This window comes from Mobula hypostoma, chromosome 15 (genome assembly GCF_963921235.1).
Source record: "Mobula hypostoma chromosome 15, sMobHyp1.1, whole genome shotgun sequence".
NCBI lineage: Eukaryota > Metazoa > Chordata > Chondrichthyes > Myliobatiformes > Myliobatidae > Mobula > Mobula hypostoma.
In genome coordinates, this window is record NC_086111.1 from 57,346,449 (window position 1) to 57,371,387 (window position 24,939).

Below are 24,939 nucleotides of genomic sequence, written 5' to 3' on the forward strand. Positions count from 1 at the left end.
ATGTGCAGTCTCTCCCATCTTGGCCACTGAAGCTTGTAACTCCTCCAAAGTTGTCAAATCATCTCTTGGTGGCCTCCCTCACCGGTTCCCTTCTTGCACAATCCCTCAGTTTTTGAGGACGGCCTGCTAGAGGCAGATTTGCAGCTGTGTCCTATTCTTTTAATTTGATGATTGACAACAGTACTCCAAGGGATATTCAGTGACTTGGAAATTTTCTTGTATCCATCATCTGACTTGTGCTTTTCAATAACCTTTTTGTGAAGTTGCTTAGAGTGTTCATTTGTCTCCACAGTGTAGTTGTTGCCAGCATACTGACTCACTAGCAATTGGACCTTCCATATACAGGTGTATTTTTACTACAGTCAATTGAAACATCTTGACTGCATACAGGTGATCTCCATTTAACTAATTATGTGGCTTCTAAAAACCAATTGGCTGCACCAGTGATGATTTGGTGTGTCATTTTAAAGGGGGGGGGTGAACACTTATGCAATCACTTATTTTGTGTTTTATATTTGTAATCAATTTAGATCACGCTGTAGAGATCTGTTTTCACTTTGACATAAGAGGGTCTTTTTCTGTTGATCAGTGTCAAAAAAGCCAAATTAAACCCACTTGGGGGGGGAGGGTGGATACTTTTTATAGGCTCTGTACCTTTCTATAATTTATACACTACTAAAATCAGGTTCACCAGTCTGTAATTTCCCAGCATGCTTTTAAAGCCTTTTTGAAAGAACAAGTGCATTAACGTTGGACCTTGTCGGAGGCTAGTGTAGAAATTGCAGGGTCCCTGGACAGGTATTTAAAATGCTCTAACCACAAGTGCCAGAGGAAAGAAGGATAGCCAGGTTCTTCCAGTGGCCACTTCCCATTCCCACACTGACATGTCTGCCACAACCTCCTCTAATGCCATGATGAGGCCAGACCCTGGTTGGAGGAACAAAACTCCATATTTTGTCTTGGTTGTTTCTGACCTGATTTTTCCATCATCCGGTAACCATCTCCCTTTAGTTTGTTTTCATCCCCTGCTATCTTTGTTTTCCCTCATTCTGGTGGCCTGCTCACCCCTTCTCTTCTCCTCCCCCGCCCTCATGAACTGCTCATCAGCTCCTTTTGGTTGCTCACCTCCTTCCCTTTATTCCATGGTCTACTATCCACTCATACCAGATTCATTTTTCCTCAGTCCTTTGGCTCTTCCACCCATCACCTCCTAGCCTCTCACATCATTCCCTTTACTCCCTCTCACCCACCCACCTACTTTCGCCCTCTCATCTGGACTCACTTATTTTCTGCCAGCTTGTGCTTCTTCCCCTCTCCCTACCTCTTTATTCTGGCTTCTGCCTCCTTCCTTTCCAGTTCTAATGAAGGGTCTGTGTTCATTGACTTAGTCATTGTCCTTGACAAGTATGAAGATGAATGTCAGAAAATATCCCGAACATCATCGACAGGTAGGAGAGGAAAGAGTTAAACAGTACAGAGTAGGCCGTCATGGACACTAATAAAAGGATGCGTGAGTAACAGTGCACAGTACACCGTGAAAGTCACAGAACTAACAAACTTAAAATGAAAATAACATGGTGATGACTTTGGTCGAAAAAGTTGATGAATTTTGATAGTGCTAATGAAGACTGGGAATTGATTGATGTGGATGATGAAAAGAAAGCCCACATACTTCTCAACTTAATGGGTGCAGGGACGGACAGTCTCTTAAGCAACATAGTAATCCTGAAAAGCCAGCAAGCAAGACATTTGACAAAATTGTTACAATTTTATAAAATCACTTTGAGCCTTAAACCGCTGGTAATAACTGATAGATTTAGATTTTACTAAAGGAACCAGTCAAAGAATGAAAGCATTTTTGAATACATTGCAGAACTGCACAAGCTTTCCCAGTACTTTGACTTTAGAGCTGGACTTCCTGATGCATTAAGGGACAGGCTTGTAAGTGGCATGCATAGTCAAAGCACTCAAAAGAAGCTACTGCCAGAAAGAGACCTAACCTTAGAACAGGTATTGAGCATTGCAATATCATTAGAGGCTGTAGCAAAGGATGCAGCAGAACTACAGAAAAAGAGGTTAGAATGTAAAATGCACAAAATGCTGTCGATGTGGCAAATCTTCCTATGATGCAAATGACTGTTGGTTCAAAGAAAAAATCTGCATAAAGTGTCACCGATAAGGTCATGTGGAGAGTATGCAAGTCAGACAAAAAGTGCAACCGAAGAGAAAAAACCACACAGTGAATAGTTTCAAACACAAAACTAAGCAAATGTATAAAGTGACCAAATGTACAACAGAATCAGTCAACACAGAGTTTGACAAAGGCGAACTGTCATGCCTGGAACTGCATAGTATTACTGAAGCAGATCACAAAATCATACTGATGATCTCAATAGATGTATCTGATGTAAAACTGAAAATGGAGCTGGATATAAGGTCAGCTTTGTGTATAGTTCCAGAGGCTGACTACAACAGCTATCATTAGAGAAGACATCAGTGTAGCTAAAGATCTACACAGACAGAAAATTGTCTCCCAAAGGCAAACTGAAAGTGAATGTGATGTATGGAGGCCAAGCGCAGCAATTAGAGCTTTATGTATTGAAAAGTGGAGGGTCAGCACTTTTTGGACGCAGCTGGTTGAGAAAAAGTCCAACTAGACTGGCAGTCAATCAGAGCTCTCAATGTGGCATCAGCAGGCAACTCTAGCCCAAATGGTAATGCTAACCAGAGATTGGCATAGCTGCTTAATGCTGATGAGAAGGTGTTTGAGAAAGGTATTGGTAAACTCAAAGTCATGAAGGCCAGAATTGAATTGAGTGAAGCAGCAAGACCAAGATTCTGTAAAGCACACCCACTGCCTTCCACACTTCGTCCTAAAGTGGATGCTGAACTTCAGTCTAAATTTTTCTCCAAGTTTGAGTAGAGCAATTGGGCCACGCCCGTTGTCCCAGTGATCAAAAAAGGGAAGGCCAGAGCCATTCGCATATGTGGAGATTTCAATGTGAGCATCAACCTGGTGCTGTGTACTGTGCAATATTCACTGCCATGAATAGAAGAGACTTTTGCATCTTTGGCAGGCGGGGAGAGGTTTTCAAAGATTATCTTGTCACAAGCCTATCTGCAAATGGAGATTGAGGAGTCAAGCAGGAAGTTCCTCACAATCAACACTCTTAAGGGACTGTTCCAGTATAATTGTCTCGTCGTTGATGTTGTATCAGCTCCAGCCATTTGGCAAAGAGCAATGGATCAGGTGCTCCAAGATATCCCAGGAACATAGTGTTACCTTGATGATAATATCGTGACTGGCAAGACTGATGAAGAGCACCTCCAGAACCTCGGTAAAGTGCTTACAAGCTGAGTGAGTATGGTCTGCGCAAAAAGAGAAATGTGAATTTTTCAAGAAGGAAATCTCATATTGTAGACATGTCATTGACAAGCATTGTTTCCATAAGTCACAAGGGAAGAATGAAGCAGTGCTACAGACACCCAAACCAGAAAATGTGTCACAACTCAGGTCATACCAGGGCCTTGTAAATTACTGCAACCGGTTTCTCCCAAACATTGCTACAGTGCTGCACACATTGGATGCTCTGTTGCAGACAGGAGCAAAGTGGGAATGGACAGAAAGATTTGAAAGAGCAGTCAAGGAAACAAAGAGACTCATAACATCCAATGAACTACTAGCCCATTATGACCCATCCCTGCCCATCAGACTGGCGTGTGACACATTCCTTTATGGCATTGGGGCTGTTTTGTCACACAATATGAAAGATGGATTTGAACATCTGATTACGTTTGCTTCAAGATCACTGACAAGTGCAGAATGCATTGATCGACCAAGAGGCCCTTTATCTAATATGGGAAATTAAAAAAAAGTGCCACCACTACTTCTACTGACAACAGTTTACTCTAGTGACAGATCACCTGCCCCTTGTGTCCATTTTCAATCCCAGGAGGAAAGTTCCAGTGATGACTGCTACCCGGACCATGTTGGGCACTGTTCCTAGGAGCCTATTCTTATAGTAGTTCATAGTAGTAGTCATACTTTTATTGATCCCGGGGTAAATTGGTTTTTGTTACAGTTGCACCATAAATAATAAATAGTAATAGAACCATAAATAGTAATATGTAAATTATGCCAGTAAATTATGAAATAAGTCCAGGACCAGCCTATTGGCTCAGGGTGTCTGACCCTCCAAGGGAGGAGTTGTAAAGTTTGATGGCCACAGGCAGGAATGACTTCCTACGACGCTCTGTGTTGCATCTCGGTGGAATGAGTCCCTGGCTGAATGTACTCCTGTGCCCACCCCGTACATTATGTAGTGGATGGGAGACATTGACCAAGATGCATGCAACTTAGACAGCATCCTCTTTTCAGACACCACAGTGAGAGAGTCCAGTTCCATCCCTACAACATCACTGGCCTTACGAATGAGTTTGTTGATTCTGTTGGTGTCTGCTACCCTCAGCCTGCTGCCCCAGCACACAACAGCAAACATGACAGCACTGGCCACCACAGACTCGTAGAACATCCTCAGCATCGTCTGGCAGATGTTAAAGGACCTCAGTCCCCTCAGGAAATAGAGACAGCCCTGACCCTTCTTGTAGACAGCCTCAGTGTTCTTAGACCAGTCCAGTTTATTGTCAATTCGTATCCCCAGGTATTTGTAATCCTCCACCATGTCCACACTGACCCCCTGGATGGAAACGGGTCACCGGTACCTTAGCTCTTCTCAGGTCTACCACCAGCTCCTTAATCTTTTCCACATTAAGCTGCAGATAATTCTGCTCACACCATGTGATAAAGTTTCCTACCGTAGCCCTGTACTCAACCTCATCTCCCTTGCTGATGCATCCAACTATGGCAGAGTCATCTGAAAACTTCTGAAGATGACAAGACTCTGTGCAGTAGTTGAAGTCCAAGGTGTAAGTGGTGAAGAGAAAAGGAGACAAGACAGCCCCCTGTGGAGCCCCAGTGCTGCTGATCACTCTGTCGGACACACAGTGTTGCAAGCACACGTACTGTGGTCTGCCAGTCAGGTAATCAAGAATCCATGATACCAGGGAAGCATCCACCTGCATCGCTGTCAGCTTCTCCCCCAGCAGAGCAGGGCGGATGGTGTTGAACGCACTGGAGAAGTCAAAAAACATGACCCTCACAGTGCTCGCTGGCTTGTCCAGGTGGGCGTAGACACGGTTCAGCAGGTAGACGATAGCATCCTCAACTCCTAGTCAGAGCTGGTAGGCGAACTGGAGGGGATCTAAGTGTGGCCTGACCATAGGCCGGAGCAGCTCCAGAACAAGATGTGCTGGGTGCTTTCCGGCTACCGCTGCACCCCTGCATGCTTCGTGGCCCAGAGGTTGGGGACCACTGCTGTAGAGAAATGTCCTCCTTGTCCATAGCCTTAATGGATTTCTTGAAGGTTTGGATAAACCTTTCAGCTAACTCGTTTGTTGCTGGGTGGTGAGGATCTGGCTTAAAATGTCTGATGCCATTTTTCTTCATGAATAATCTGAATTACTCTGATGTGCATTGTGGTTCGTTGTCACTCGCAATTCACTCAGGTAAGCCACTTCTGGCAAAGATAGCTTCACAGCAGAAAATGTCTTTTCTGAAGTGGTTGACTTCATTGATATGACCTCCAGCCATTTCAAATGAGCATCCATAGCAATCAGAAACAGGGTGTCCATGAATGGCCAAGCAAAGTCAGTATGTAATCTTCGCCACAGTGATGTCGGCCACTCCCATAACAGTGCCCTTGGGGGTGCATTTTGAACTCTTTAAGCACCCGGAATAGTTTTTGGCCAAGTTTTCAGTCTGTTTATCTATTCCCAACCACCACACATAGCTCCAGGAGATGTATCCGTTTGGGTTACCTGGAGAAATAGGTATTAGCAGAACATTGCATTCACAGCGGCCATAGGATTGACTTCAACAGCAAAAAATTACTGTGCCACGCCAATGGGCTTTGGGATAGCCTGGTGAAGGAAGCCATTGAAATAAAACTAGAGGAAAGGAATTTTAACAAAGATGAAGGTCTCGCCCTAAGTATGAACTGGAATTCGGTTATAAACAAGGTGTGATATTAGAAACCTGATTGGATGAGGACTAACCAATCAGAGGATGGATGATGGGGTTTTATATACCACCAGACTAGACATGCTTAAACATCCCTGATGCCCTGATGAAGATGGCAGAGTTTGTCATCGAAACGTCAGTTAAAATCGATACCTTTACCCAGCTGGAAGCCCAAAGAGAGTTTATTAGTTCTGAAAGGATGTTTTTTCTTGGGGCCAAATCTGGAATTAAAGGCAGAGTTTCAGAGTAAGAGGTCACCACTGGACAGATGTAAGAAAGGCCTTCTTTTAAGGGCAATAAACCTCTGAAATTTCCTGCACTTGTGGAACATAATCATTCATTGAATTAAGGCAGAGATAGATTTTTTTTTGCCAAGGAATATTGGAAATAGGTAGAAAAGAGGAACTGTGGTAAAGCTCAGATCAATCAAGATTCCCCTGAATGGTGGAGCAGGCATGAAGAACCAGACATCTTTCTGCTCTGTTCATGTTGCAAGATAGCCCTGAGTTGTTGGTTGCTTTTCTTCCTTGCTAAAACTTTGATCTCTGTTTTTGGCTTTCTTTGCTTTCAGTAAAGTATTAAGCTGCACCAGGTTCCCGTGTTTCATTTTTGAAACTTCAGAGCATTATGGATCTCACAATGAGTTCAACAATTTCAAATCATTATTATTGCCTCCATTTTTAGTTTTAGAAAATAACTATTATAATGATTTTGCAATTCCCATTTAAAATTTCTCTTAACACATTTTGTTCCTTCATTTTTGCAATAATATTAACTTCTGTTTTTCATCATTCTTTTTGCCTTTAGTATTTCTTTCTTTCCTACTATCTTGGAATTATTTTTGTTTTCTTCCCTCTCCCCTTTTGCCACCATTTCTTTTTTTTTTCACTTTTCCATTTCAGTAGATCATCAACAAAATATGACCATATTTATCTTTCCACAAATGCTGCCTGATTAGCATAGCACTTGCAGTATTTTCTGTTTTAGTTGTACATTTTCAGATTCATAGTATGTTGTTCATGATTACTGCAATTGGGATATGGACTGGATGCGATATTATAGTGCATGGGAAATTGAATGAGAAGGATTAGACCAGGCAGGGTGACAAAGTGACATAACTAGTAGAGCGACTGCCTTATGATGCCCGGGTCCCAGGTGCGATTTTGACCTCAGGTGTCTGTGGAATTTGGATTTTTATCCTGTGGCCATGTGGGTTTTCCCAGGTAATCCGGTGTCCTCCCATATGCCAAAGATGTTTGGGCTGGTAGATTAATTGACTGCTGTGAGTTGTCCCTGTTGTGTAGGTGAGTGGTAGAATTGGGAGGAGTTGTTGAGAATGTGAGGAGATTGAAAATTTCTGTAGGATTGTTGAAAATGGATGGTTGTTGATTGGCCCATACTCATTGGGTGAAGGGCCTTTTTCCATGGTGTTTGTTGCTATGACTCTAATAAACCAATCCATTCACTGGAAACTGCCAGGTCTTGCTTAATCATTTAGTAAATTTGAACACCTGTATTTATTTGCCTGAAGTGCTGAAAATCAAGAGATATGGATAAGTGCAATTCAGGTAAATACCTGGTTGATGATCTTGCATTGTAGAAAACACATATGTCAGAAGAAAAACAGTGTTCCAGTGTCACCCAGTGACCAGAACTTGAAACTGCATACAAACACTACACAGTCTTTTTACTTCTACTCAACCTAAGAAAGAGCATATTATGGCAATATGGGTGGCATCTCTAACTGCTAAAATTCCTATCAGTGAGTCACTTCCAGAACAATGACCAATTGCAATCTTCTTTAATTAGATTTTTCTTTGTAAGAACGGAGTGGCATAATTCCAATGCGATGTGACTGGTAAATAATTTAAAGTCAAAAGTATATCGAATTTTTTAATAGTCCCAATCTTACTAGAGCTATTACCAACCAAACCATAGCAGGCATCGGTAACAGGAAAGGGAAGTATTATCAGGAGATTTCCAGTCCAGATGAAGGGTCTTAACCTGAAATATTGACCGTTCATTTGCCGCTATAGATGCTTCCTCACCAACTGAGTTCATCCGGCATATTGTGTGTTGCTTCAGATTCCATTATCGTTTGTCCTTTTTTGTCTTCCTTTTACATGTTACTCTAAGCCAGTGCAAACAGACTCTTCTAAATCTGTAAGTGAAGGTAAGTATGCAGTATGTTGTCTAAGAGACATTTTCTGAATACAATTAAGGAAGCTGGAACTGCAGGTCGACACATAATATGTGAATGTTGGCTCATGACCATTGTACACTATTTTCAACGAATGAATGAGCAACAGCATAGTTCATAAACAATTGCTGACTGGCATTCATATTTCAAGTGTTTTTTACATTGGTAAGGGCTGGTTATCTGCTTCCATGTGTCTCTGTAATCAGTAAAAGGTAGCTTACTGTTCACAATTTGACATGAAGCTGCAGTATGAGACTGGTCAACCAGTAATGATTAGTTTCACATCATGGCCAAATCTACTTTCTAAGCTTGTTGAAGTGGTGGTCTTTGTGATGTTTCTATGGAATGTCTCATGGGGTCATGCTACTTGCAAGCACTGTACATGGCACCACTTCCACTTTGCTGGCCTTTTGTAGAGATTGGGAAATAGTGGGCATTTAATTACATTTATAGATTTGTGTCTGCAGTATCAGTTTCCTTTATTTATTTTATTTGCTAGTTACCTTTCAAGCATCTTTTTCACTTCAGCCATGATAAAATCTTACCAGGGACTTATTTATCTTTTGATTTTTTTTTCTTTTTCAAACTTTTTATTAGTTTCATAAAAATATAAACATAACATGGTAGTACAAAGTTATTGGGAATACATTGTTATAATTAACGAGTGATAATAAAGCCAGATAACACTTAAATGGTAAAACTCCCAATTATATAAGATACAAATGAATAATATAAAACAAAGAAAAATATCTAAAAAAAATCATGAAAAGGGGAAAAAAAATAACCCCCCCCCAAAAAAAAACTAGTTTAAACAGAATTAATCAACTAAACTAAAAAAAAAAGACCTGGGCTGTTTTTAAACATCGTAAAAAAAAAAGAGAGAAAAGAAAACCTTAGTGTCGACGACTCCGTTCCTCTCAACCAACATTACAGAGAAGTAAAATAAGTTTGGAAATAGTCAAATTACATCATATGAAAATGCTGAATAAATGGCCTCCAAGTCTTTTCGAATTTAATGGAGGGGTCATAAACAACACTTCTAATTTTTTCCAAATTTAAACACAACATAGTTTGTGAAAACCAATGAAATATGGTAGGAGGATTAATCTCTTTCCAATTCAGCAAAATGGATCTTCTAGCCATTGGAGTAAGAAATGCAATCATCCGACGAGCTGAAGAGGTTAAATGATTTGATTCTATCATTGGTAACCCAGAAATAGCAGTAATTGGATGAGGTTGTAAGTCTAGATTTTTTTTTCTAAAGGTTTTAAGGGGTAAGGACTTGCTATTCTCTAAGTTCCTTCAGATCTCTGCTATTCTCTAAGTTCCTTCAGATCTCTGCAGTTCTTTAAGGTTAATTGAATGGCTTTCAGATGCTCCCCTGCCAGTTTGCTGCCTTCATGTGGAAGTTTTGAATAACTGTTTCAATGGCAAATCTTTTAGAGTTAAACCCTATGAGTACATTGTCATTCTACTATGATTTGCATTACTTTAAAACACTTAGGAAAGATACAGCAATAATGAAATTAGTCAACGTAAATCTAGGTAATGTGATAGTAATTTTTACCATTAACTCTCTGATAAGCTGAAGTTTTTATTGACCCCCAAAATCTGTTTTAGTATCAGACCTTTCATGTGCAGATGTATCGCAGTCGGAATGACTTTTGTCAAAAAGAATAATTGGAGGAGGGAATCACTGGATTTGGCTAAAGCTCCATTCCTGGTTACTTTAAACGCAAACAACAGGAATTCTGCAGATGCTGGAAATTCAGGCAACACACATAAAAGTTGCTGGTTAACGCAGCAGGCCAGGCAGCATCTCTAGGAAGAGGTGCAGTCGACGTTTCAGGCCGAGACCCTTCGTCAGGACTAACTGAAGGAAGAGTAAGTAAGGGATTTGAAAGTTGGAGGGGCAGTGGGAGATCCAAAATGATAGGAGAAGACAGGAGGGGGAGGGATGGAGCCAAGAGCTGGACAGGTGATAGGCAAAAGGGATACGAGAGGATCATGGGACAGGAGGTCCGGGAAGAAAGACGGGGGGGGGGTGGGACCCAGAGGATGGACAAGGGGTATATTCAGAGGGACAGAGGGAGAAAAAGGAGAGTGAGAGAAAGAATGTGTGTATAAAAATAAGTAACAGATGGGGTACGAGGGGGAGGTGGGGAATTAGCGGAAGTTAGAGAAGTCGATGTTCATGCCATCAGGTTGGAGGCTACCCAGATGGAATATAAGATGTTGTTTCATGCCATCAGGTTGGAGGCTACCCAGACGGAATATAAGGTGTTGTTTCATGCAATCAGGTTGGAGGCTACCCAGACGGAATATAAGGTGTTGTTTCATGCCATCAGGTTGGAGGTTAGCCTCCAACCTGATGGCATGAACATCGACTTCTCTAACTTCCGCTAATGCCCCACCTCCCCCTCGTACCCCATCTGTTACTTATTTTTATACACACATTCTTTCTCTCACTCCCCTTTTTCTCCCTCTGTCCCTCTGAATTACCCCTTGCCCATCCTCTGGGTGCCCCCCCGCCCCCCCGTCTTTCTTCCCGGACCTCCTGTCCCATGATCCTCTCGTATCCCTTTTGCCTATCACCTATCCAGCTCTTGGCTCCATCCCTCCCCCTCCTGTCTTCTCCTATCATTTTGGATCTCCCACTCCCCCTCCAACTTTCAAATCCCTTACTCACTCTTCCTTCAGTTAGTCCTGACGAAGGGTCTCGGCCTGAAACGTCGACTGCACCTCTTCCTAGAGATGCTGCCTGGCCTGCTGTGTTAACCAGCAACTTTTATGGGTGATTCCTGGTTACTGACTGACTGATTGTATCTTGGCTATTTTCAGTCTATAACTCTCTGTAATTAATGTTATACTAAATTTTTTGAACAACAGTAAGCTTCACTTAAGCACTTACTCAAGTGCTCATATTTAAATTTTAATTTTAACATTCTCAAATTTTAATTTTTAATTTACTTACAGTAATGCTGTCTGGACCATATAGTACTGTGCAAAAAATCTTCGGCTCATATATATAGCTATGGTGTCTAAGACTTTTGCACAGTACTGGATTTGTCAATATGACGAAGAGAGTGACTTTGTAAATCTGACAGGAGCAAAGAATGTTGTGAATGGCAAGTGTGGAGTGTTGCAAGAGGGGTGGGGGACAGGTGGCAGAGAAGGAATGCCAGGGCGGAGGTGGCGTGGGTACAGACACAACCAGCATTTAGACACCAGGCAAGGTCATTTGATTCCAAACAACTGATTTAGAGATCCTTACAAAATGTCTTCCTTGTGGTTCCAGCTCCCTTCCCCCTTCCCTCTCTCAGTCCACAACAGAGACCCATATCAGAATCAGATTTTTCATCACTCACATATGTCATGAAATTTGTTTTTTTGTGGCAGCAGTACAGTGCAATATTTATTTATTTATATGCCTAAGACTTTTGCACAGTACGGTATAATTTCATTCCCTTTAGTGGAAGTATCTAAGCAGAAGTATATAGGGAGAGGGAAAAATAGATATAAGGTCTTCTGTGCATATAAGTTCTGATGTGGTTCTAATGTATGTGAATGGTAAGTCAATCAAAGAAAACAAATGTCTAATCTGGTAAACAATCTGGGTATAAAAATGCTTCTGTTATATTGATTTAATATGACTTAAAGGTGCTTTATAGAGGAATAGAAAAATAAACATGAATTAGATGAGTTGGGGTCAAGCTGCATTAATTCTTTTTCTAGACTTGATTGATAGGATTATACAGTAAATTTCAAAGAGTAAAGCTGAAGTGTCTATAATCCAGTGGCAAAGAAAGAGGGCACATTTGCTAGAAATCTAAAATGAAAACAGAATGCTGAAAACACTTCAGTGATAGATCTGTGGGGGAGAGAGATATTGTTAATGCTTCAGGGTTAGTGTACTGTTAATGTCTTTTCAATAGTGGATAAGAACTCTGAAAATTTAGCTAATGGTTACTGCATTTGATTGGTCGAGAATGAGACTTTGTAGCTACGTTGTGGACAGGATATTCCATATATAGAAAAATAATATTAAATTTTATTAAAAACAGTAATTTGCAGAAATTGGCATGCGTTTTTGTTTCTAGATTTTAAAAAAGTTTAAACCACATCAGCACTCAATATTTTTCAAAAACGTTCTAAACTTGCTGGGTGGCACTTGGCAACAATGTTTGGGAAATGGGGTTGGATTCTGTTTTGGTCCCTCTCACACAATGCTGGGGTTACGTGGTCTCTATACGTGACCAGTTATAGCATGTGGAAGAATCTCCACCAGTAAGTGGACTGCTTTAACTGGCTGGGCAGGCTGAAATCTTGACACTTGCCTTTTTTTTTAACCCTGCTCTGAAGGTCACTGACCCCTAACTTGGCCCCCACACACCAATCCTTCTGCATGCTGGCCTATTGTGATGCCATTGCTCTTTTTACCATCTCTTTCTGCACTCCAGAACACTAAGATCTAGTGTGTAAGCGATAGTATTATTTTGTTTGAGAATGGTTGAGGCAGTATTGATAATGAGGCAAAACTAAAATCTGTTATTGTGGAATTTTCATATTCTATAACATGGCAGTTAAGATAAGTTCTTAGTTATGTGATTGCTTGTGCAAAGTGCTTCTTGAGTAAAAAGACATAGAATCATACAGCATATAAATCAGCCCTTTGGCCCATCATGCCCATGCATCTTTTTCCTGTGCTGAGATCCTGGAAAATAAGCATCCTCCCCAATGTAAAAGTTCAGGTCAAATAGCCCCATCTTGTAGTTCTTAGGGATGGACAGCAATTAAACCTTTACTTTTATCTTGTTTGATTTCATTTACAAATGTAGATAAATGAATTTAGAGAAAAAAATTGACAATGAATAAAAATATGATATCAAGCAGATATAGTAAATTATAGATATTGTTTATTCCAACAGATGCTGCCATGGCTACAAGGATTTCTTTGCATCCAGAGGCATCTTACTCTTCATTGGAACATAGGAGGTATATTGTAACTTCAGATAAAGGTAAATTTAAATTAAACTGGTTTTTATTATTTATTTATTGAGATTCAGTGTGAAATAGGCCTTTCTGGCTCTTTGAGCCTCGCTGTCCAGCAAGGATAAGAAGGATGCTTATGTGAGAATGCTGTTCTTGGACTATAGTTCATCATTCAACACCACAGTTCCATCCAGGCTCAACGAGAAGCTCAGAGACCTCGGCCTTGACCCTGCCTTGCGCAGCTGGATCTTGGACTTCCTGTCAGATTGCCAGCAGTTGTAAGAGTGAGCTCCCTCACCTCCAACCTTCTGACTCTCAATACAGGAGCCTCTCAAGGCTGCGTACTAAGTCCCCTCCTTTACTCCCTGTATACCCATGACTGTATCACCACCCGCAGCTCCAATCTGCTAATTAAAATTACCAACGATACTACATTGATTGGCCTTATCTCAAACAATAATGAGGTGGCCTACAGGGAAGAAGTCATCTCTCTGACACAAGTGGTGTCAGAAAACAACCTCTCCCTCAATTTCGCAAAAATAATGGAGCTGGTTGTGGATTACAGGAGGAAAGGAGATGGGCTAACCCTTATTGACATCAATGGATCTAGGGTTGAGAAGGTAAACAGCTTCAAGTTCCTTGGCATCTACATCATCAAGGACCTCGTGTAGTCTGTACACACCAACTATGTGGTGAAAAAGGCACAACAGCACCCCTTTCACCTCAGCCAGTTGAGGAAGTTTGGTATGGGCCCCCAAATCCTAAGAACTTTCTAGAGGGGCACAATTGAGAGCATCTTGACTGGCTGCATCACTGCCTGGTATGGGAACTGTACCTCCCTTAATCACAGGATTCTGCAGAGAGTGGTGCAGACAGCCCAGCGCATCTGTAGTTGTGAACTTCTCATGATTCAGGACATTTACAAGGACAGGTGTGTAAAAAGGGTCCGTAGGATCATTGGGGACCCGAATCACCCCAACCACAATCTATTCCATCTGCTACCATCTGGGAAGCAGTAACGCAGCATAAAAGCCAAGACCAACAGGCTCCAGAACAACTTCTTCCACCAGGCCATCAGAATGATGAACTCGTGCTGATTTGAGTGTACTCTATAGTACATTGACTGCTCTATTATTATAAATTATTATAAAGTACTATGATTGCACATGGCACATTTAGATAGAGATGTAACATAAAGAGTTTTACTCCTCATGTATGTGAAGGATGTAAGAAATAAAGTCAATTCAGTTTAAAACTCCCGATTTAACCCTAGCCTAACCATGGGACAAAATACAATGACCAATTAACCTGTCCTTGGACTGTGGGAGGAAACTGGAATGCCCAAAGGAAGCTCACGTGGTCACGGGGAGAGTGTACAAACTCCTAACAGACAGTGGCGGGAATTGAACCCAGGTCGCTGGTACTATTAAGCATTGTGAGAATCACTATGCTGTTGGAGATTTTTGGATACTCTAATACAAGACAAGCACAACGTTTGTTACATTGAAATTTTTTCATTGCATGTTGTAGACTGCATGAGAAAAAATTCTGATGAAAATAAATTGATTTAAAATGTCCTTCATAACCTAATTTAATGAGAGGATCTGACATCCACAGTGGGCTAGACTGTGCTTTAGGTCAGATTATACTATGAGTTTGCATCTGTGTGTATAATGACTGAGGAAGTATTTTGAAGGGAGTATTTATTAAAGTATCAACTATATATTGTTGTATCACAGCAGTTAAGAATATTCAATGTTTGTTCAGCAGGTCGGGCAGCATCCATGGAAATGATCAGTCAATGTTTCGGACTGGAACCCTTCGTCATGACTCTGTCAACAGCCCTGACGAAGGGTTCCGGCCCGAAACGTTGACTGATCGTTTCCACGGATGCTGCCCGACCTGCTGAGTTCCTCCAGCGTGTTGTGAGTGTTGCTTTGACCCCAGCATCTGCAGAGTATTTTGTACTCGATGTTTGTTGTACTGTCCCCATGCCCCCATAGAAATTAAAAGATATATTTATAATTTGGAAACAAAATAATGATGCACAAAATATTTTTGCAAAATTTCACTTTTATGACTTAAATTGTTTTTTGTTAAAAATCATGTTTGAGATAATTCATCCATTCTCACATTGTAATGCTTTTAACTATTCTGAAATAAAGCAGCTTAAATTTTAACAGAAACAATGATATTGTAACAGCTAACACTGAAATGAATTGAACTGTTTACTGTTAAAATGCAAGTTATTGTTCCAACAGATTTTACTTCTGCTCATAGGAAAATTTAAATGTCTTTTTTAAATCACATTGTACCATAAACTTCTAAGTGAACTCGAAAGTAAACCTTGCAACAGTTGGTTAATACTATCAAGATTATCAGTAGTGATCTCGTGATAACTATACAGCAATATGCGTAGGTGTGCTTTTGACAGGGGAGAAAATGCCTCGATGGTTCACTAAGAGTGTGGATGCTCCATATTATGCGGATTAAGAATGGGGACTTGAGGTTATGTTGAAGAGCTGAGTTTTGCAAAGACATGGGGGAAGTTCTTGATAATGAGGTAAGAGTAACTACCACCAGGTATGGAGCCAATAGAGAGGAAAAGGCATTGAAGGCCTAAATCATTAGTCAAGGGGTGTTATAATATTGGCAAGGATACAGATACTAAATGAGGCTACAGACACAAACTGCTGGGGGAGCTCAGCAAGTCAGGCAGCATCTATGGAGAGGCTCCAGCCACTTTCAGACTGCAGACCCTGCCACCTGCAGCTCCAGTTCTGGTGGCTGCAGTCATTTCCAGGCTGCAGATTCTTTTGTTTCCATCTCCGACTCTAGCTCCCAGCCTTAGCCACTACCACCTCTGGACTGAGACCTTTCTCACTGCCACTGGCTCCTCCATATGGTGCCCTCAACAATTTCTCTTTAGGTTCCTTCCACTTTCTTCAAACTCAAGGTATGGCCATGGGCTCTCACATGGGCTCCAGCTATGTTTGGCTTTTCGTCTGCTGTATGGAACAGTCCATGTTCTAATTCTACACTGGTAATGCTCCTCAACTCTTTCTGTGCATTGGTGCTGCTTCCTTTTTGCACATTGAGCTCATCAGTTTCATAAGTTTTGCTTCCAACTTCTATACTGTATTCAAATTTTCTTGGTCCATCTCTGACACCTTTCCCCTTTCTCAATATCTCTGTCTTCATCTCAGAAGACAGACAATCTACTAATATCTTTTATAAACCCACTGACTTTCACAGCTATCTTGATCATACCTCTTTCCACCCTGTCACTTACAAATCTGCTATTCTCTTTTCTCATTTCCTTCGTCTCTGCTGCATCTGTTCTCAGAAAGCGATGTCCTCCTTCAGAGAACGGGGAATTCCCTTCCGCAGTCATCGATATTGCCTTCACCCTCATCTCCTCCATTGCCTGCACATCCAGCTTCATCCCATTTTTCCACTGCCATAATATTGGATAGGGTTCCTTTATCTTTACATTCTACCTCACGAGCCTCCATATCCAGCTTATCATTCTCTGTAACATCTTCAACAGGATCCTACTGCTAAGCACATCTTTCCCTCCCTCCCACTCTCCACTTTCTGTGTGATCACTCATCTCTCCCCACTTACCTACTTCCTGGCACTTATCCCTGCAAGTCGGACAAGTGCAACACCTACTCCTACACCACCTCTCTGATCACTGTTTGGACCCCAAACAGTTCTGCCAGGTGAGGTGGCACTTCAACTGTGATTCTGTCAGGGTCATCTATTTATCTGGTGCTCCCAGTGCAGCCTCCTTTACATCGGTGACACCCAATGTAGATTGGGGGACTGCTTTATTGAGCACCTTCGCTCCATCAGCCACAAAAGATGGGATTTCCTGGTAGCCACCCACCCATTTCAGTTCGACTTTCCATTCCGACACATCAGTTCATGGCCTCCTTTGCTGCCACAATGAGAGCATATTCAGTGCTTCCAACCTGATGGCATGAACATCAATTTCTCTATCTCCCAGTAAATTTCCCCACCCCTTCCCTTTCTCTCCTTTCCATTCCCCATTCTGGCTGTCCTCTTACCCTTTCTCTGCTCCTAATCACCTCTGTCTGGTACCCCTCCTCCTACCCTTTCACCCATGGTTAACCATTCTCCTCTATCAGATTACTTCCTCTTTCACCTAACCCCTCCCAGCTTCTCAATTCATCTCCCTCCCCCATGCACCGATCTTCCCCTTCACCTGGCTACACCTTTCACCTGCCAGCTTGTACTTCTTCCCTTCCCCCTCATCTTATTTCTGCTTCTGCCCCCTTCCTTTCCAGTCCTGACGAAGGGTCTCAGCCCAAAATGTTGACTGTATATTCCCCTCCCTAGATGCTGCCTGACTAGCTGAATTCCTCCTGCATTTTGTGTGTTGGGAAACTCTACTGTCCCCTTAGAGACTTTCTTGTTAAACTACTCTAAAACTAGTAACTGTGCCACATGCACGTTCTTTTTTGTTTCAAATACAGTGGATTCTGGTTAATTGGGACATGTTCTGACCAGTTCATTTTGCCCCAGTTAACAGAAGTTTCATGGAAATAGTTTAAAATGTATAAAAAGAGAAACTAACATTTAACAGCGTAGTAAATTATGTATTTAAATACAGAAAAAAAATAACACTAACAATACTACTACAGTACTACAAAACTGTAGTTCCTAATAGTTATCAATGCAGAAATTCAACTGCAGTGTATGCAGCCGTGTGTTTTTGATTCAGTGCAGACACCTAGTGCAGATAATGGACTGGTCATATGCAATGCTTTTGACGATTTCATCAGCCAAATCTTAATTTTCATTGTAATGTTCAAGATGATTGGGGAAACATAGAACATAGAATAGTACAGCACAGTACAGGCCCTTCGGCCACAATGTTGTGCCAACCCTCAAACACTGCCTCCTATATAACGCCCCACCTTAAATTCCTCCATATACCTGCCTAGTAGTCTCTTAAACTTCACTCGTGTATCTGCCTCCACCACTGACTCAGGCAGTGCATTCCATGCACCGACCACTCTCTGAGTAAAAAACCTTCCTCTAATATCCCCCTTGAACTCCCCCCCCCCCACCTTAAAGCCATGTCCTCTTGTATTGAGCAGTGGTGCCCTGGGGAAGAGGCGCTGGCTATCCACTCTATCTATTCCTCTTATTATTAATATCTTCAAATTATTCATAGTTCCTAATGTTGAAGTAATGAAATCGTTTCATTTTCACTTCCTGCTGTTTCTGGCATCTCCAAGTCTGAATGCTTGAAACTGCAGGAGCAAAGGAGTTCTGAACTGTCTTACTATTTATTTCTTGTCAACTATCGGTGACAAAAATCATAGAGTTTTGAACACAAAAACACGTTACTGACATTATTTAAAACTGTTCGCTGTGAGCATGACGTAGTACTTAGCGGCCACACATGTATATGTGACTGATGTTCGTTAGAAACTTTGGCAACAGTCTCCTGCCCCAATTAAGCTGCCTAGTTTCCCAAATAAACTGGACTCAAGCTGGGGTCTGATCAGCCCCGACTGGGTCACCTGGAGGAGGTGGTATGATGTTGAAAGACCCGAAACACCCGATGATTCCAGGAACATCATTGAAGATGTGTCCAGAAGCATCAATAGATGTATGTACACAGCTGTTAGAAACTTTGGCAACAGTCTCCTGCCCCAATTAAGCTGCCTGGTGTCCCAAGTAAACAAAGGGAATCGCTGCTATTTTTTTCAATTCGTTTTTGTTCTTTAAGAGTTGTCCCAAATAAGCAGCAGCCTTGATTAACCGATGGCCCAATTAACCAGGATGTACTCTATTAATTAAAACTTTCCCTAAAAGATGTCGTAATGTCTGTCTCAGTAACTGCCTGTACCAGTTTCCATGCTTGAACAATTATGGGTATAAAGGAATTACATTGTAAAGCCCCTGAAACTAGGATTCTGAACATGAAATAGAAAGCCCTGAAAAGTTAATCATGTATTTTTAATGTATTGTACTTAAAGCAAGTTTTAAAAAATTGGCTCAATCAGTGTAGAAGCTACACGCTATACCATAAAGCTACTTTTTCCAATAGCCTGCTAATGAAGTGAGAGCACACTGGCAATAGCAGGCTGAAATATCATATTCATTATATCTTAGGAGAAAAATTGAGTTTGCCCTGTTGGCGTGTAGTCATTCCAATTTTTAAATAAGTTGGTTTTAAAGTTGCACAATAAATTTTACTTTTGTGGTCTTATTCAGATATTCTGGGCAGTTGAAGGCTCCAAGTTTTTGCCGCCTTGGGTAAGCACTGAAGTAGTTTTCCAGTGCTTTTTAGTAGCTTCTATCTCATTGCACTTTGCATTCAACAGTTATGTACACAAGATCTATAATTGTTGTTGACAAGCTACTTGGAGGAGATTTATGTTACAAAAATCAATGCTAGAAGTTTCTACATTGCCAGAGCAAGACAACAATGTAATGGTTCAACACTAATACATTTATGATATTTTCATATAACCAATCCAGAGTGCATTTAAACATTCTGGACAAATATGATTGTTTTAACATCTACGTGCATCAGTAAGGTTTACTTTCAAATTTAATGAAAGGAAATGGAGCACAGGACTGCCTCAAATTTTGATATTTAGTCTAGTAACAATAAAAGACTGTTACCTGGATGTTGATATGATTTTTTTTTTGATAGAGGATTCAAAATGGTGAAAAATTATTCTCAAGCTGGATGTTTATTGCAATAGATTTTCCTCTTATTATTAATATAATTCAAGCAGCATGCATCATTTAGATTAATGTAATTTCAGCACTGCTGGTATAAATAGAAAGTAATTTTAGAAAGGTTTATTTAATTGAAACAATGTATGAATTTTGTTGGCTGTTATGTCATTTGAAGAAATTAGCGTTCTGAGAGAAAACTGCCTGTAACTTGACTATATTCAAATTACACACAAAATCTGGGAATAATGGATTTACCTCATTTGCATGCTGTATTGGTAAGCAGAAATATAAAGCTTCTGAATGTGCTATAAAACCATTTCAAAATTTTTCTATTTGACTGTGGTATGCATTGGCTATTAGTAGAATGGTAACTGTCCCAAGCTGCGGTATTGAATAGAAGATTGCAGCCATTGGCTAACATAATTGGCTTCACAGGTTGTTACCATGGAAACTCTATTGACTCTATAAAGGAGCTGATGTACTTGTATCATAATATCATCAGATTGTACTTCAACATTGTTGATTTCATAAGCAACTCTTGTTCACCGGCAATTTTGCTTCTTGAGTATCTGAAGCACATCACCATGCAGAGATCTTCTAGAAGGCATTCTGCAGTGGAGTATTTGAGCAGCTTCATTCAGAGCCGGAGACATTCTGCTTCTGATAACTTGGTTCGAGTTTTGTATAGACGTCGCAGCTCAGCTATAGAGATGCTTTCAGCTTCCACTCACCAGGTTATGGTTGCAGTATCTTCAGTTAGTATTGAAGAGGCCAAAAACACTTCATTGGCAAGAAAAAGTAATGATGAGTAAATATAGTTTATTAACAATATAGAAATGTACATAATTTTGAAACTTCAATATTGTTCAGTTCATTTACTGGATCCATCATTGCATGTATTTTTTGAGTGATATAGAGGTTGAAACTGTTTCTTTTTAAACCAAGTTGGCATCTGTAAAATAGCCATTTGTAAATTATAGCTCAGAACTCTGACATAAGCTAAATATTAAGGGGCATATATTAAAAAGAAATTGAGTTTTACATTTTTGGATACATATTGTGAATTTTAGGAGAAAAAAATGTGGGGAGCATATGTTACAAAAAAGGTTAATATTGAAATAAAGGTCTGCTGTCTTGCACTTCAAGACCACAGGCAAGCATTGTGAGTTTGAAGATTTGTATCAGTACTAATTCATTGCTGAAAGTTATCTCGTAAATATATAGATTTTTACTTGTAATTTTGTGGATTACGGTATAATTTTGATGACCATTATGTAACTATTCAGAAATCTCAATGACTTGGCATCTGGTCTACAAGGTGATATTCGCCATGATCCTTGAAACTTTATGGGTTCACTGGGATTCTATTATAATACTCTGCACAGTATTTGAAAATAAATTAAAAGTGTATCCAATACTCTGGAAAATCTGCTACTCCTGTGCCACAAAATTCTTAATCATATCAGGTTATTCGAGTATTACCTTAATTCCTTCAATATGTTTGTCTCTTCAAATAATGTGCACACACCATAAATGTTTGCAATTCAATATTTTTGAAATTATATTCATTATATAAACACACTTTTAAAGGTTGTATTGTTTTTCATATTTGAAATTTGCCTAATTGTCTCTCTGCTTTATTACCTTAGGCAGTATGAGACGCCCAACAGCTAAGTATACTAAAATGGGAGAACGATTACGACATGTTATCCCTGGTCAAATGCAGTGCTCTATGGCATGTGGTGGTCGAGCATGCAAGTATGAGAATCCATCCCGATGGAGTGAAGAGGAACAAGCCCTTAAAGGCTTATACTCTTCATGGTATTATTTATTGGTTTCTTTATTTTAAAAATCATACTTCACCACATTCCTATACAAATAAAACTTATTTTAGCAGTAAATTTTAATAAATTTATTTGAAGCAGCATTTGTTTTGACAAATGTAATTTGATATTTATGGTAAAATAAATAAATTACTGTTTTGTGCAATTTAATAGACCATTAAATCTATATTTTATGAAGTTTATAAAATTTTCCATGTTACAAAAAAGATTAATATGCAAATATTTAAAACCACATTTGGTCAGAAACATTTATTTTCAAAAGTTAGTTTCCTTTCGTTATTAAGGTGCATATTAATTGTCTTTATGTAGATCTTACAGTTTTACTATTTGCAATTTGAAGTAATTTGTAGGAATGCTCTTTATATGGATATTTAAAATTTCACCTTAGAAAGCAATCAGTGAAATAAATTGAAAGAAAAGTAAGATGGCCATGTTAGTTTTATTTCATGTTTGTTAAAAATAATTTTTCATTTCAGTATTGTACCTGGTCATTGTCACGTTGTTATTCACGTGAGCTTGCTGTGTGTGGTTATTGCTGTTTCTTATAGTGGCAATGATTCAAGAAGTACTTTCCTTAACTAAAACCTGTGGGGCTTCTCAAGGTCAGCTAAGGCTCTACACAACCATTTGGTCTCTGTTCCATATTGGATTCAAATACACATATATTTCCATGGTGTTGAACTGATATATTTAATAATTTGTTTAAAAATAATGGCCTAAATTTGTTGGAGAAACATATTGTACTGTGAGTTCTTCTGTTAGACCTGTTTATCTATTCTTCATTTCAAGATATTTTTGTGAATGTAACCTGTTGAAGGTCCATATTATTTTCAAAGAAATTAGCAGTAATAGCGCATTCATTGAGATACAATACCTCCTGAAAGCCTTGCCATTGCTCAGGTTTTCCCATGTCTTTATTGGTCATTCACATCAAATGGAAGCAAATCTGGGACCTGTGCATGAATTGTTCAATGTTGAATGATCTATCTGATAGTTATCCCAGAGGCCAATACCAGTCTTCACTACAGTGAAAATTTCTTTGGCATGCCATTGAGAGTCTATTGATTTCTATGGGGTTTGTAGGGCTGCAGATAGAAGGCAAAAAAAAAATATATATATATATATATATATATACATTTAGTCATATTAGCTTCATTTAAAAAGTATTCCAATTGTTTTTAAAATATTTGTTTTGATTTTATTTTCACATTTTATGGTTCAAAATATCTGTTAGGTATTTTTTAAATTACTCAGCTTTGATAGATAATAAGACTGGGGCGTGACTTGTTATCCGGGAAAAAATTTTAAGAGCTAGGCATCCTCAGTACTTTGCTGAAGGACTTGCTTCTGCTCAGAACAGAGAGCTGGGGTGTACTGTAGGTTGCTTCAGGTCATGAAGGAAGAACCAACAAATCCAGACAAGACAAGCAAAGTTTAGAGAATCAGTTGGCAATTCCAGGCACAGGGCCCAGGCAAATATTGCTGTCGTTGTCTTTTTAACATTAAGGCAGTTCATTAAATGCTTAGGTTATTCCAGCTTGAAAATTTTGCGGAGAGAAACCGCAGCTAACTGCTTGGAAGGTGGAAAAGGAATCATTCACAGTAATTTTCTGATTTCCACATTAAACTTTGCTTGAGATACACTGGAAATTACTGTTAAATTCCTTCCATTATAATGTTATCCTCATTTTTGTTATTTCAAATTTTGGGTCAATATCTTTGGAAACTTTGTAAGTTTTAATGGCTTTGTTGAAAGTACAGAAGAGATTTAGAGGAATAGTTCAAGGGATGAAGGTTTACATTTAGCTGGATATATTTGGGAAAATGGAGGGTAGAAAGCTTGGAAATTTTATGGGTCTGTGATGCACATTTTTGGAGCAAGGTCCAAATTAACTACCCAAATAATTCAAAAGGCCCCTTGCATGGAATTAACCAGATGTAGCTATTTTCTTAAACAGCACTCACAAAATGCTAGAGAAACTTATCATGCCAGGCAGCATCAGTGGAGGGGAATGAACAATTAAAGTTTCAGACCTGATGATGGGTCTCGACTCGAAATGTCGACTGTTTTTTCCCCTCTATAGATAAGTTGCATGATTTGCTGGGTTCATTAAGCACTTTGTGTTCAAGATTTCCAGCATCTGTAGAATCTCTTGTATTTGCTATTTTCTTAAAAGCAGATTTTCAGCATCTGCAAAAGCAAAAAAAAGCTGCTTTTTGTAAAAGATCTGGCAGTACACGTGGAAAAGAAAACAGTTAATATGACAGTTGAATAATCCTTAGGAGTCTATTTTCATAAAGAATAAACATCTCTAATGACAAAAAGGCCATGGAGATTGTTGTATGCATTCAGAGGCCATTTTGCTACATCTAGAGAAAGCATAATATGAGCTTTATGTATTGGAGACTCATCAAGAATCCCATAAGGAATTTAGAAGAAACTTCTTTATCCAAACATAGACGAGAGTGTGGAACTTGCCACGATGGGGAGTAGTTGAAGTGATTAGATTCAGTGTATTTTAGCGGAGATTGGATATGCACGTGAGGGAGTAAGAAATACTTTGAAATGGAATGTACTGCCCAATTAGGATTGTAGATGTTGATTCATAAACATCCTTAAAAAGAAAATTGTATGAACAACTCTAAGAGAAAGAAATGAAAATTAAATATGGATTCCATTTGCATACTTTTGCAGCCTTTTTAGATATTGCCTTGGAAAAGTTATTTCACAAAATATACATTTGTCCTAGTGCCAGTGAATTCAACTGTCTTTTTTACAAGTGCTAGCATATCACTCACAAGGTTACTGTACCCAAATTTTCATCCCACTATTTGAAAGAATTATGATTCAGCCTAAGTATAACTGACTGAGTGACTACTGAATGAGAATTCAGTAGTTGAATGAGAATTCAATACTGAATGAGAATTTTTCCTAATCTACATGTACTCTTACTGTTAACCAGTATATTCAGCTGAGCATATTCTAAAGATAAAGAAAAGATTAAAGGAAATGTAAAGAGTAAAGATGTTCTATCACATATACATCGAAATATAGTGATATGTGTTGCTTGTGTCAGCGACCAACACCGTCTCCA

General features: G+C 39.6%; 1 protein-coding gene across 2 annotated transcripts in view; it reads left to right on the forward strand.

Moving 5' to 3' along the window:
- Positions 1-24,939, forward strand: part of ptpdc1a (protein tyrosine phosphatase domain containing 1a) — a 129,518-nt gene that overhangs the window by 60,852 nt on the left and 43,727 nt on the right. For both annotated transcript variants that reach the window (XM_063068410.1, XM_063068411.1), the window contains exons 2-3: positions 13,208-13,297; positions 21,650-21,821. In XM_063068410.1, coding sequence (XP_062924480.1) covers positions 13,216-13,297; positions 21,650-21,821 — 254 coding nt within the window. In that variant the 5' untranslated portion in view covers positions 13,208-13,215. The remainder of the gene's footprint in view (positions 1-13,207; positions 13,298-21,649; positions 21,822-24,939) is intronic.